The following is a 14,598-nucleotide window of genomic DNA, read 5'->3' as shown; positions in this document are numbered from 1 at the left end:
CTTAAAACAAGTTCATTCCCTTATTTTCACATACTAAGATAGTGTTCTGGACATAACTTTTGTGCCTCAGTCAAGGCACAGTCAGTCAGCAATTTTCCAGGCCCACTAAATAACTAGTTTAGTAACAGATTCAAAACCTTTGACACCAGGTCAGAATTCAAGCTTTATCTGAAGCTAAAATCTTATTCATACTGTACTACTAGTGATGTAGTATTTAAGACTGCTTTTTGAAGATCTAATCTCAGAATCGCTCCTGTCTCGGCCTCAGATAAAGGAGACTCTGGATTTACTACTTTTATTTTACACATATTCAGATTTATATGTTATCGTTACCGTGATGGGATGTAAAACTACCTGCCTCAAAAGCAACCAGTAGCTTGACGTTTCTAATTTGACATTTGTTACTGTTTACCTCTTTCCACCCCGCATTCCCGAGAAAGTGAATGCGGGAGACAGGAGAAGAAGCTCTAGACATCTCGGGGAGATGTCAGCCAAATTGTGAATGAAAAAAAATAAATCCAAATTTGTTTTCTGTGGGTGTTTTTTATGGGAATGTGGATCTTTCAGATGAATTTGAGGAGTCCCTATGATTACTATTTTCCATATTTTATCATGGCTTACAGTGCGGGACTCACACTGGTCTTGACTAGGTCTCCTCCCCTCAAAGTCTTGGTCTTGTCTCAGTCTAGATACACTCTGGTCTTGGTGATGAATTGGTCTGGGTTTAGGTAATCTTGACTACAACACTACTTAGCACAGTTGTGTGCACACTCTGTTAAACAAAGCTGTGACAAATTCTAATTGACATGGATAATATGGTCAAAAACATCTACAAAATGGACTGACAACTGTAAACAAATTGTCTGTTTATTATATCTTAGGAGAACATCTGCCAGGCTAAGGAGTCTCTGAGAGGCTACACGTGTGCTGTTCAACAAGCAGCACAGTTCCTGAGGGACATCCAGATCTCTCTGCTGCCGCCACAGGGCTCTGCTGGACTCTGTTCCGGACGGCTGGAGGAAACCCAGCAAGCTTTAGCCTCACTACAGCAGCAGTTCCAGACCCATGTGGAGCGGCTCCAGAGCCAGGTTACCCTGCACCCTTACCTGTCCCCCCAGAAGGTGGAGCAGCTTCAGGAGACAATTCTCAGCCAGCTCCTGGTGAGGATGTCCACTCTTCAGGCAAAGGGACACATACGACTGGAGTGTCTCAGCAGGTAATAGCCTCATAGATGAAAGTCTGATTATTCAAGCTTCTCATAAAAGTCTTAAAGATGCCAGTTTGTACTTGTATGTCCAAAGAAAATAAATAAAATGTATTTTATGTCCTACTTTGATAACCATACAGACCACTCACCCCATGTGATTATGTTGGTATACTAAAGCTTTATCTTACAAACACTAAAATGTAATAATAATATGTATAACCTTCATGTAGGGCTGGGATCATCAATATATGAGGATAGATATCATCTTAAATTTTGAATATCGTAATATGATACAAAGTGTTGTCTTTTCCTTGTTATAAAGCAATGTTATTTTCTGAACTTATCAGGCTGTTCTAGCTTGTCTATTATCTGCCTTTACCCACTTAGTCATTGTATCCACATTATTGATGATTATTTATCAAAACTCTTGTGTAAAGCTTGCTCATCCAGTAAGAATGTGCACCCCATGTAGACTGAGGCCTTTGCATTGGCCCGAGTTTGAATTTGACCTGCGGCCCTTTGCTGCATGTCATCCCCCATCTCTCTCTCATTCTGTCCATTCAACTATGTTTTTGAATGTGAACTGAAGCCATATCTTTTTCTTCTTAGACATTAACAGTTCTGAAACTCCATCTTTCAGTTGCGCAGAACATCACAGAAAATACACCCAGTGGCAAGATGAGATCATCCAGAGTGTGAAGAGCGCAGAGAACAGCCTCTCCCAGTTCATCTGTCAAAAGGTCACCTGTCTCACTGACTGCATTGACCAGCAAACCAAGCTCAAAGTACGTATCAGACTTCACTACTCCAGGGACACGTATCATTCACCACTTTATGTTTTGAAGTAAAAGTTATCTCAGAAAGTGAGATCAGTAAAGCATTCAAGCATTAAAGCAGAGCTCCGACACGCGCAGGGGTGCAGACGGAGTAAACTCGAGCATACTACGTCGGCTCTGCAGTTTTGTTGAAGTCACAGTGAGTCACGGCAATGCCGATAAAGTGATGTGTGGTTACAATTTTTCAACAACTTCACGCAGACACCATTCACTGTGATATGATATTAATGGCGAGGAAAAAGCGGTCACAGTGCTGTTGATGTTACACTTCCTCTGAGACAACCAGGTACAACAGGGGTTTCTCTGCCCTGGTGACTTACTGACAGGCTGAGGTTGTAAGGCAAGGCAACTTTATTTCTACAGCACCTTTCAGCAACAAGGCTGTTTTGTTTTACACAAAACATTAAAGACCAATTAAAAACTTTAGGTTACTTAACGTAACCCTGGTTCTTTGATAACAGAGTGAGGGGTTTCACTATGGGAATTACCTTGGCGTGACCAACTATGGAATCTTCAATGACACCAAATCTGTCCGTGACAGACAGGTTGAACTGTGCTAGGGCCATGCCCCCTCATATAATCACAGTTGACCAGCTCCTTACAAATCATTCCAGATGGATTTCTTTCTGTGTCTCTGCAAGGAGGGACATGAAACACTGTGAAACACTTCACTCTGTTATCACATACGTTAAGTAACCTAAAGTTATTTTTCTAACTTTGTTCGGTGTTTCTCTATTGGAGATATAGACCACTCCTTGATTGCACGAATCGCTTGAAGCCAAAATCATATTGAACCGAGAGTCACACTGACCCCGGCGTCGTAGCCTCCAGCACAGCCTGTGCCAAAAACATCCAGCCTTTAAAACCTCACAAAAGTGTGAGGCGTAGCCCGGCTTGCCGCTGCACAAATTTCTTTTATAGACACACCCCTGAAAAGGGCCCATAAAGTGGCCATGCCCCTTGTGAAATGAGCTCTCAGGCCCTGGGGGGCCTGCAAACCTTTATACTCATAGGCCAATGATATGGCCTCCACAATCCAGTGGGACAGCCTCTGACAATGGCTTGACCCTTATGGGGCCCAGGACACAAACAGCTGATCTGCTTTTCTGAACCCAGCCGTCTGACGCATAAATGACATACATGTGCAGAACACAAACAGGACATAACATGTGAAGTCTTTGCTCCTCTTTTGAGGAGAAAAGAGGCGGGTGAAAAGAGTCCCTTGGTGGAGAGCTCCACCGAGGGACTCTTTTCACCCGCCTCTTTTTTCCTGTAGGCTGACTCCACTATCTTAGGCAAGGTTGGGCCACAAACAGACTATAGAGAGCCCCGGGCCAAACTGCAGACAGGTATGGCAAAGAGACCAAGTATGTAAACCACTTACGCACTTTGCAATGGTTAAAGCCAAGAGAAAGCTGTTTTAAGAGAGACAAACTTTGGTAGTAGGGATGAAGGGATGAAACAGGTGATCAGAGATCTAATACGACTGACAAATCCCACAGAGGAACCAGGGGCCCGGAAACTGAGCTTGCGGCATGCCCCTTTCATAAAACAACAAACTATTGGATGTTGCCCCACCTTATCCCCAAAACCCACGTGACAAGCTGAAGCAGCAGTTAAGTATGCCTTAATTGGCGCACCACTCCTCAAAACCCCGCCACTTTCCACTGTAAAGAGAGTGGGTGGATGCGGCCTGTGCAGTCTGAATGGTCTCAGGCCTGATGCATTCAGGTTCCAACTCTCACGGGTCAAGCCCAGAGCGCTACACAGTCTCGGTGAGGGTGATAGATTTCCCCGCCCGCTTGGGAGAGAAGGTCTCTGCATATGAGGAGAGGCCATGGGTCTCCTGCCAGGAGCTGTATTATCTCAGCTACCTAATGCTTGGAAGGCCACTATCAGGATTAGCAACATGCCCTGTCCCCTCACCCTAGCTAGGGTGGGGAAGGTCAGGACTGAGGTGGGGGGATCAGACTGAGGGTGGGATGCATAGAGTAGCACATTTGGCCATCGGTGAGCCAGAGCATCCACACCCAGCGGTGCATTTACGCCTGACAGAGAGAAGAACACTGGACAACTTGTGCAGCTACAGTGAGCGCATGCCCCCCTCGCGGTTGATGTACACAACCACAGTAGAATTGTCTGTTTTCACTAAAGCATGACAACCTTGGAGAAACTACAAGCCATTTATGTGAGCGTGGCCAAACATCCGGTTTCATGTGCCATTCACCGTTCTCCTAACAGCGTCGCTCCCCATCCTGACAGGGACGTGTCTGTTGTCATGACACCACCCCTAGCGGAACACCTTATGTGAAACCCGCCGTCTCGCTCCATGGGTGGAGGGATGCCACACACCAGAGTTATTTTCACCCTTCGGTTGAGATGACGGCGTGGGCAACCCAATGCTGAAAATCTGTAATCATTAAAGCCCCAATGTTCCACAGACACTACTGACGCCATAAGGCCAAGCAGGCGCAGGCACAGTCTGAATGGCACGGCTTTGCTCAACTGGAAAAGGGAGAGACATTGCACTAGAGATGATAATCTCCCCTCCGATAGCATGGCGCGGTAGGAGAAGGATTTTGAAACCCAAATATACCGTACATTGCGCAGGTTCTACTCGGCTATTTGCCCAGTTTACCCCAAATCCCTGAGGTGCTTTATCATCGTAGTGGAATTTCTGACTGCCCGCTCCTGAAAGTGGGAGCAGACCATATAGTCATCTATATACAAAAATATTCAGAGACCGCTTCTCCCTAACGGAAACAGCGCTGCCTCCACACACTTTGTGAACACCCTCGGTGCTAACGACAGCCCAAATGGGACAGCTTGGTATTTTTTGGCTCTGCCCTGATACGCAAACCTGAGAAATGTTCTGTGTGCAGGATTAATGGGGATGTTGAAATATGCATCTGAAAGATCTATCGTCCCCAACCAATCCCCCTGGTGGATTAAACTTCAGAGCACTTCGTGTGTTAATCTTGAACGTGTATTTTCATAGCTGTCTGTTTAACACATGGGGATCTAAAATCGGGTAAAGTGACAAGCTCCCTTTCTTGGGAATGAGGAAATAGTGGGTACAAAACCCTTGATGCGTTTCCTTGCTCTGATTGCTTGTTTGTTTAATAGGGAGGTTATTTTGTCCTCTAGGACTTGTGCTGCATCCCCTTTCTTCATTGAAACTAACACACCGTTGAATCTGGATGGTTTCATAGCAAACTGTAGCCTGTACCCCTGACAAATAGTGGACAAAACCCATGGGTGAACTGCGCATATGCGTCACCGGTCCGCTCGAGCAGAGAGGGAAATCCCGGAGTTGCACTGCAGTGACGTCACCTTTACAGCCGGAGGGAGCGCTCTGTCCTGGAAGGAGCGTGCGCTCCCCTGCAGGGATTGATGGGAACTGACCTTGGGTTTTATTGTGTTTTGAGAGAAGCATTTTGCGCATGGCTCTAAGTTTGGATGCGAGAATACAGGCTTTATTTGTTGCTTTTTTGAGCATGATTGGTGACACTGGGGTACTTTCTGCCCCTGACTATCCTCCTGGAGAACTGTGAAACACCAGGGAACCCTTTAATCATGGAAGTAAAACAGGCTAAAAAAGATTAATACACATATACAAAAAGAAATTAGTTAGTAAGAAATTAGTAATTATTTAATTTAATAGGTTGTAGGGACAAGTTTGGAAGGAGAGAGAGAGGGGTTTTATTTATGTTTATTTAGTTTAGAGTGTAAAATGTTCTAACTACATAACAAGATGTTATAGTAATAGGAAGTAGTAGAAAGTACTAAAAAAAAAGTACCGTTGGGTACCAGAACCATATTTCCAGTAACGCTATCGTTTATCGGTACCAATAAAAATGTGAACGGTACGTAAACGTAGTTACAAAGCTAAGCTAACCTAGGCTTGTAGAATAAAGAAATACAGCTTCTAAAGGTTAACCTGGCTCGTAACGTTAAATATATTGTCTCCTATCCTGTACTCGACTCCTAGAGATGTTTGCTGCTTTAAACTGAGTCACCCAGCCACTTTGTTGTTCCACATTCTGAAGCCAGGCCTGCTAGCGTCGGTCATCTGGAGCTCCAGCCTGCTCGGGCTGTGTTGTGGGAAACAAGAAAATGTCTCTTCAATCATAAAAAGTCTTTCTCTCCAATAGTGTTTTCCGTGTGTAAGCGTGGCTTTCCGGCGTTAGCCTGCAGTGTGCTTGCTTCCTTCTTCTTCCTTCCAAAATCAATCTCAATTTGAATCTTCTCCACAAGTATGCAGTACTGGGTTGAAACAGTGTTCACAAACACCTCCACCCCTCATTCATCACGTCAGTACTAACTACGTTCACTTACAAACCTGTCGTAACAGATTGACTCTCTCGTGTGCAGGTTCTGTCTGAGGAGGTGGAGTCCCTGCAGAGTCGTCTGGCAGAGCTGAAGGAGTGGTGCTCAGAGCAGAGCTGTCGTGGAGGCAAAGAAGCTGCCATGGTTGCTGTTTGGAAACGCTTATCAAGACTACATTGCTACACACAACTGCTGACAGCTCGTAGTGAACGGAGAATTGCAGAATGGAGTGAAATCACTAACAGTGTAAGTAACAATACATTACAAAGTATCTGGGATCAAACGGCAGCTGTAACTGATTGAATAAATGTTCAGTAAGGGCAGCGTTAAGTGAAGCTAGCGGTACATGTGTAAATGGACTGTATTTATATAGCGCTTTTCACATCTTAACAACTATTCCAAGCATTTACATAGTACTATTCACCATTCACACACATTTATACACTGCGGCCACCACTTTAACATGGGGCTGCAGGGCCAGGGATCAAACTATCAACCTTCCAGTTGGCAGGCAACAGCTCTACCACTGAGCCACAGCAACTATTAGCACACAGCTATTGTGCTACCCAAGCTACCGTTGTCAATATATATGAGTTAATAAAAGTGTGCTGGTCTCAGTTCAGACTGCTATAGTAATTAGCATGCTTTAGCTTGGAGGACTAACTTTGTTTGTTTACTTTTTTTTGTGATCAATTTTTTTTGTATATATTCAAACAAACAATTACAAACAATACACTAAGACAAGATTTGCAAAAAACGTGGTTCAAGGAATCTTCTTTTTCTCCAGTAATGCCTCTGCAGTGGCACACAAATCGCCATGTTGGGGTTTGTTCTCGTTTGCCATTCTGCTTTAAATGACTATCGATCACAAAGTGATAGAATTTCACATTTGGAACCATTTAAAACAACTATTTGTCAAACTTGGGCCAGGAGCTGTACCTTAAACCGCCATCTCTGTCAAGCAGATTATGTCATCCCTCTGCTTGTTTACTTTTTTAGGTGAGTGTCACTCTAAACGTCCTGCCTAAACACATTCAAAAACCTGCCAGTTTAATAAAAAACGGAATGAGTAGTCAATGTGAATTTTATGTCATTTCAACATTTGTGCACTCACATTAAATTATATAACTGGAGTACTCTTGTTAGTTACTTGCAAAAAACAAGTGAGACACAGCCAGTGAAGTGATCCCAACTGGTCCTGGCTAAGGCAGACATGCTAACCCTGTGAGCTGCTAACGTTACCGGAGGATCAGGCAAGCGGGCCACAGCTGTTTATAACGTAGAGCCTCCTCAGCGTCCGTAGCCGACAATGGTGAGTTATTTTCAACCAAGAGAGGGGGGCTGTAAATCGGGAGGACCGTGAGTTCTCAGTATGATTAGCGATTGTTGTTGTAATTCTAAGCAAATTATAGTGTGTTCAGTAAGGTGGAGAGGACGGCAACGTTGTTGTGTTTTCAGAGGTTCCTATCGTAATTCTAAGCCTAGGAAGTGTGTCTGTCCTGCATAGTCACCCCCCAAATGCAGATTCTGAGTTAGGAAAAAAACTGTTTTACATTACTTTGTTTGCTCATATTGCCAATAAGAATTATTAAACTATTAAGACTCTGTCTCTGCTCTCAGGTGGAGAAGGCCTCAGCCCTCTTGCAGCAGGTGGAGGCAGAGCTCCCTGATGGCTCCCAGGTGAAGGCCTCCACCGAGGACCTGCAAGACCTGCTGCAGTCCTTGGAACAGTACCAGGACAGACTGGACTGTGAAAATCGAGCCCTGTCGGCACTGGAACTGCGCACTGCCAGGCTGCTGGGTGTCCCTGCCCACCTGGAGCAGGCTCCGCCCACTCCACTCTGTCAACAGCTGCAGGTCATACAGGCTCGATACGGCAGGTAAGGTGCTGTTTGAGATGCACTTCCTGTGGCTGAAGACTTATGGTAAACATCTAGTCCAATTCTAAATCCTTTGACCCTTAAATGACCCTTTTATTTATATAGAGGATCATTTCCATCATGTGTACATTTCCTGCCTTTAAGTCTCATGTTAAACAGTCGATGCTGATACTTTTCCTACAAACATTCCATTTCTGTCTTTTTGTAAATGTATAAATAAACAAAGAACTCAATTACCCATAAGCCCTGCTACACCTGAATAAGCAATCAGAGGAAAGTGGGTCGGCCATAGCCTGCAGTGCCTCTGAGGTTGGGCAGTATTTAAAAACATTTACACTGTCAACTTAAACTGCCATTAGGCTCAGTGTTTTGAATTTATTGGTAGATGTTATTGTCAATGTAAACTCTAAGGTAGGAGGCTATAAAGTTGTTAAATCAAATTGTTTGAATTGTTGGACGTACTGTATGTGTCTGTGTGTTTTCCCAGTGTGAAGCAGAGAAGCAGGGAGGGTTTGAAGGCAGCCAGGATAGAGCTGGAGGAGAGAGAAAAGGTCCGGGTGGAGCTGCAGGGCATCCGGGTTTGGCTGGAGGCTGCGGATGTTCTTCTGTCAGAGATGGAGCAGAGCAGCAGCAGCACGGAGGAGCTTCAGGTGGGACACTCCTCTGTTTACAGAAAGTTTCCAGAGGTGCAGCAATTTTTAAAAACATTTAGCAGTTGTTTGCAAACTATTTCTGGTGGAACATTAAGTATACTTTGAGTTGCTATCGCTCCCACTTGTTAGGTATATTCATATATTCAGTATAACTTAAATCACTGTTGTTACTCTCTGAGAATCACTTCAGGACCCACAGACACACTGCGAGAGGATTTTTAATCTACCTTCTTTTCCATACCTTCTTTTGTTTTGTTTTGGCAATATGTATACGTATGTGACTTTTGACTTGAAAAGCAAGTCTCACGAGTATAGTCAGATGTCACAGTGACCTTACTGCTTTATGCAACTATGGTTTAAAATGAATTGAGTAGCTATATGGAAAGAAGTTTTCCATAATACTTACAGTACTCTGTCTATCTTGGAAAAGGACACAGGATGTGATTTACAGAGCAGGTATGTATCCTATAGATGAAAAAGAAAATTTGAAATGTAAAGCATTGTAAGTATTTCTCAATAACAAGCAGCCCCCCTGGACTCCTGGCAAGACCTCTGAGTGTTTCCTGACCTCACAGGCCCTTCATCTCAACAGCACATCACAGTGTGCTCAGAGTTGGAGTAGGTCTCTCTCTGTAGCCAATAGCCAGCAGAGTGTAAATAGCAAGTCTCTAATGAGAGACGACAGTTTCATTGCCTGAACTGAAAACACAATGATGCATTTGTACACACTCTAAAAACATTATAGTTCTCTGCTATTTTTATAAAGAGCGCATGAATGTCTTAACATTCAGTGGGAAAAATCTCCAGCCCAAAGACATCTCAACATCTACACACTGAAAATGATGCATTTTAAACATTATGACCAGTTTAATTACCATACAGTGCATACAGGGGGTTGTGTAGCGTAGTGGCCTGGAATGACGACCAAAAGTGCTTGTCTTTTACTGTGAACTGTTTATTGCTCAATATTCTGTTGTATGTTGTGTACATTTCTCACATATAAGCTGTAAATAATTTCCTTTAAATAATGTAAATAGCAAGTTTTAACCACACTATACTGTTTTTAAACTAAACAACATGAATTGCTTATTAAAGTGTCTAAACAAACATTTCACACAACTTAGTTTTAATAAAATTATTGTGTTATTGAAGCTCATAAAGCTCAACTGGTTACAAAGACTAAGTAAATGAGTTTTTGAGATGTTAAAATTGAATGTTAAAACAAAAACAAAAAAACGGGTGATAAAAGGCTATTATATAATAACCATTTAATTTATCAATTTACAAGGCTCCAACGGACCAAAAGCTTTTCAAAGTTATGAAATTGAAGCAGAGAGAAATAGGCTGTTGATTGTGCGGTTGCTGCAAGTGCCCAGTAAATGAGTCTTAATCTAACCGTTGGCCTCAGGCCTGGACGCTGGTTGCTGTTCACTTCTATGAACCCACCAACTTGCATAATCACTCTGCCCTTTGTCCCCAAACCTGAACAGAGGCCAACATCTCCCCATCCACACACACACACACACACACCAACGCACACACCCACACACGCGCACACACACACACACACACACACACACACGCGCACACACACACACACACACACACACACACACACACACACACACACACACACACACACACACACACACACACACACACACACACACAAACTTCCCTTCCTCTTTGCAGAAGGTCTGTGTTGATGAAAGACTCCCCATCACTCCCACTCCCCTCTCCCCTCCTCTTTTACTCGACACCTTTTGTTCAGTGTTGTAAGTGGATCTTCCAGGTGGCCTTTGTAGCCAAGTCATTCCATGGACACAAAAACACACACACACACACACACACACACACATACAATACAATTGTACTGCACTTGTGAGGACACTCATAGACATAATACATTCTCTAACCTCAATGCAAATCATATTGTAACCATGTCTAAACCTTCAAATATAATTTTCAAGAAGTGAGGCCCTCAGTTAACAAAAATGTCCTCATCTTCCTATAATGCACAGACTTTCCTAAAACGACCTTCTATTACCAAATTGTAAAAGACTTTCCTAAAAATCTCCATATTTTTCTAAAATTATCTTAGTTATATGTACACGCTTTTCTAAAATTTCTTACAATCTACAGATTTCTTAAATCATCACCGTTTTCCTAAAGTGTACAGACTTTCCTAAAATGTCCCTACTTTTAAATTTCTTAAAATACAAATTAGTAAATACAAAGACGGACGTACAAGAACAAACACACACTCATGCATACACACTTTGCACTCACCGGGTCCCACTCTCTTATGCAAAACTGTCTCCCTATACCCTCTCTTCCTACCATCTTTTTTAACACACACACACGCTCGCTCACTCAGTTTACCGTAGTTAACAAGATGCACCTCCCTCTTCAGCAGACCATCGGACATATTCAGACCCAGGTAGTCTCCTCTGCACATTTGAATTTTCTTATCATATTAAGAATCTTGTTGAAAATAGTTCCCTTGAACTATTGGGAAAGGGAGAGCTTACAAGCTTGTTCAGTGAGAGATACACACTAGATAAGATCAATGTCTTTGTCCTTTTGTTTCAAAATACGGCAAGATTTTCACTATTGCGCTGAAAAATGACACAATTGCTTACTGTTGCTACTGTAAAAGCTTGTAGAAGAGTGAGGGCTCACACTGACTGCAACCATCTGCACACAAGTGTTTTTTGAAGTAAGTGTTGTCTTTCACTAAGCTGATTTGTGGCACTTTGTGAAAAGGTTTTTTATTTTGCTGCTGAGCACAAAGCTTTGTCTGCCTTCAGTTTCCTCTTTCTCTTTTTAGACTTAATAGTTTTCCTTGCTTATTTGGTTTTCCATGTCCTGTTCATTTACACAACTCTTCTCTCTCTGGTTTTAGGAGGTTCACAGCGAGCTCTGTAACCAGAAGGCTTTGCTGCAGCGCATCATGGAGAGCCTAAAGATCAAGTACTCAGACATGTTCACTCCAGTCCCGGTGGAGATTGACAGCCAGCTGCAGCAGGTCACACACTCACTGCAGCAAGTAGAAGTAAAGGTACACAAGACTTTGATTTTAACATAGCTGATGTAAAGTGCAAGAATTCATTTGGGTTTTAACAATGAGCATAACACAATAAATCACAAAAAAACACAAAGTTGAAAAATAGGGTTAAAGAGTCTTGTTACCGTAATACAGGGAGGGGTGTTACACATTGGAATTTCTGAAAAATATTATAAAATGAGATATCCTTTATTGTCATTGTATATGGTAACATAAAACAAAATCTCTTTTGTTCAGCAAAAGACATTTTTAAAATACAAAACAAGACATTTCATACATTTAGGGCATGAGATTTAAAATAAATAGATGAATAAATAAGAATTGTACATGGGAGGGGGGCAGTGATGAGATAAAACAGCAGGTGCATTTTATAGTTAAAAAATGTTACAGTGCAGTGTAAGAAATTAACAATTACTTAAGAATGACTTAAAGGAGATTACAGGAGGAAAAATGATAATCAAATGTTTGGGACAACAAATCAAAGACTTTTATAGATCTGGCTTGAGAAGCAAAACATGTTTCCTTTTGTAATTGTTGATGTTTGCACTCGAGGTGGGAGAGGCAGTGAAGATGAGCGGTCCCGTCCACAGGCTGGGGGCGAAGCTGTCTGAGGTCCAGGCTGGCCTCACATCAGTTCAGAAAAGACTTGATCAGAGAAGTCCCAATGTGACTGTGGCAAAGATCACTCAGAAGGTGGGTAGTAACCTGGCTGGATCATTACCACTCTGACATCTGACTTAGTACAGATACTAGAATAAAAGGGTTTCCGTGCAGTGTGCAGTTTAGCTACATGTAGATCCTGATCTCACACTCAACAATGTTTCCCCCTCTTGATCCTATGCCTCTGATATACTTTGAGAGAGGAAAGGACAAAAAGAAATCTTTAAACTTCAAAAGGCTTTTCACATTAAGATAACTATTACACAATACAGAATCTATAAATGAACAGCAATAAAGTATAAAACATGCCATCAGAAACAATCAAATCAAAGAACAAGGTCAGATAAGAAAAGAAAAGATTATTTGATAAAATAATGGCCGCCAAGAGTGTGCGCCTACGTATAGAGGTTTACTCCTTGACGCAGCGGGCCTGGGTTTGACTCCAGCCCTTTGCTACAAAAAAGATAAAATAATGATCAATACAATGAATATGTATTAAATTGTAGCAATTTAGTAATGTCCTTGTTTGTGTCTGAAGTCTGTTTTATCTAGACCTTAGTGATCCCCTAATACCATATCTGAAGTCTCCTTCCCAAAATTCAGCCTTTGGTGCAGAATTACAGCTCTAGAGCCAGTCCCACAATGAGCTTTCCTTAGTATGTGTTATTTCTGAGTCTGTTGCATTTGAGGGGGGGGTCCTTTCTCCCATGGGTGGGCCAAATTCTCTGGGAGGGCAAAGCAGAGAAAGAGGAGGTACAGTTACCCCTTAAAACCTCATAAGGGGCAATGTTACGGATTGGCCCATCTGAGCTTTCATTTTCTCAAAGGCAAACCAGGATACCCAGGGCTCAGTTTACACCTATTACCATTTTTAGCTACTGGGGGACCAGAAGCAGGCGAAACCTCATAAAGTGAAATTTTCATGCCATGGGACCTTTTAATAAGTCTTACCTACTGCATCTTTAAGTGTAAAAAAAGCTCTAGGTAGCAGGTTACGCCTGTGAGATGCAGCTGAGGTGAGAGCTGCATAGGGCCGCTGCAGACAGAAACAAAGGTTAAAATGACAGCGTTGCGTGAGACGTGCAAAAAAAAATGCTTTAAAGTCAAGGCAATGAGAATTTTGTCATGTTAAAGTCAATAAATCATCCAAACATCCTGATATCTGAGTGCATGTGTGTGCTCAGCGTGTGTGGGATGAGCTGGACTTGTGGCACTCGTGTGTCGCAGCGCTGGAGGTGGACATGCAGGACTTGGAAAAGCCAGAAGAGGTGCTGACCCTCACTGAGAGACTGGTGGAGGTCCAGCAGTTCCACTCCCAGCTGGCCAAACAGGCGGAGCAGAGGACCACCCTCCTCAGCAAGGTCAGGATGCCTTCGGCTCCCCTCAAGCCTCTTTTTTCTCTTTTACAACTGCTTGTGTGTAGTGTTATCTGTGTATGATTTCTGAGTCGTAACTACATGCTGTCGTGTCTCCAAATTTGTTTGGTGTCAAACAACAGATGGATGTGTGATGACAGGTTTCCGTTGGTGCTGTTGTAATTCTTAAATCACGCAGCCCAGAACTGTTATTTAATTTAATATTTATACTGTCAAACATCTGATGTTATCTTATGTGTATCTCAATTTAACAGTATCATTGGGAAACATTCATAATGCCCTTCTCACAAGCATTGCAACTTCTTATCCCACGCAGTAATACCTACTTAGTTGTGAAATTTATGTGATGTGATTTGTAATTTCTGACCGCCTCAAAAGATGCTATTTCAGATAGTACAATTGTGTGTCAGAGCTTGTTATAGTTGGTAGCTAAGTTTCCATCCACTTGTCAATCAAATTATCTCATTATCAAAGTTCATTAAAAACATTCATGCAATTTTGCAAATATTTCATGCATTTTAAGGTGTTTCCATTCATTTTGGCACTGAATTGCACAACATTCAAGCAAACATTTGCAAACTAAATTTGCT

The 14,598-nt window shown here is 42.5% G+C and overlaps 1 protein-coding gene across 1 annotated transcript in view; it reads left to right on the top strand.

Annotated features, from left to right (window-relative positions):
- LOC116675020 (uncharacterized) overlaps positions 1-14,598 on the top strand; it is a 130,958-nt gene that overhangs the window by 99,275 nt on the left and 17,085 nt on the right. The window contains exons 64-71 of the mRNA XM_032507143.1: positions 882-1,216; positions 1,848-1,992; positions 6,418-6,618; positions 7,993-8,252; positions 8,740-8,902; positions 11,811-11,966; positions 12,525-12,665; positions 13,817-13,993. Of these exons, the coding sequence (XP_032363034.1) occupies positions 882-1,216; positions 1,848-1,992; positions 6,418-6,618; positions 7,993-8,252; positions 8,740-8,902; positions 11,811-11,966; positions 12,525-12,665; positions 13,817-13,993 (1,578 nt within the window). The remainder of the gene's footprint in view (positions 1-881; positions 1,217-1,847; positions 1,993-6,417; positions 6,619-7,992; positions 8,253-8,739; positions 8,903-11,810; positions 11,967-12,524; positions 12,666-13,816; positions 13,994-14,598) is intronic.

Source organism: Etheostoma spectabile, unplaced genomic scaffold (genome assembly GCF_008692095.1).
Source record: "Etheostoma spectabile isolate EspeVRDwgs_2016 unplaced genomic scaffold, UIUC_Espe_1.0 scaffold00001416, whole genome shotgun sequence".
Taxonomy (NCBI): domain Eukaryota; kingdom Metazoa; phylum Chordata; class Actinopteri; order Perciformes; family Percidae; genus Etheostoma; species Etheostoma spectabile.
Note: the sequence above shows the minus strand (reverse complement) of the source record. Positions and strands in the feature narration are given on the sequence as shown.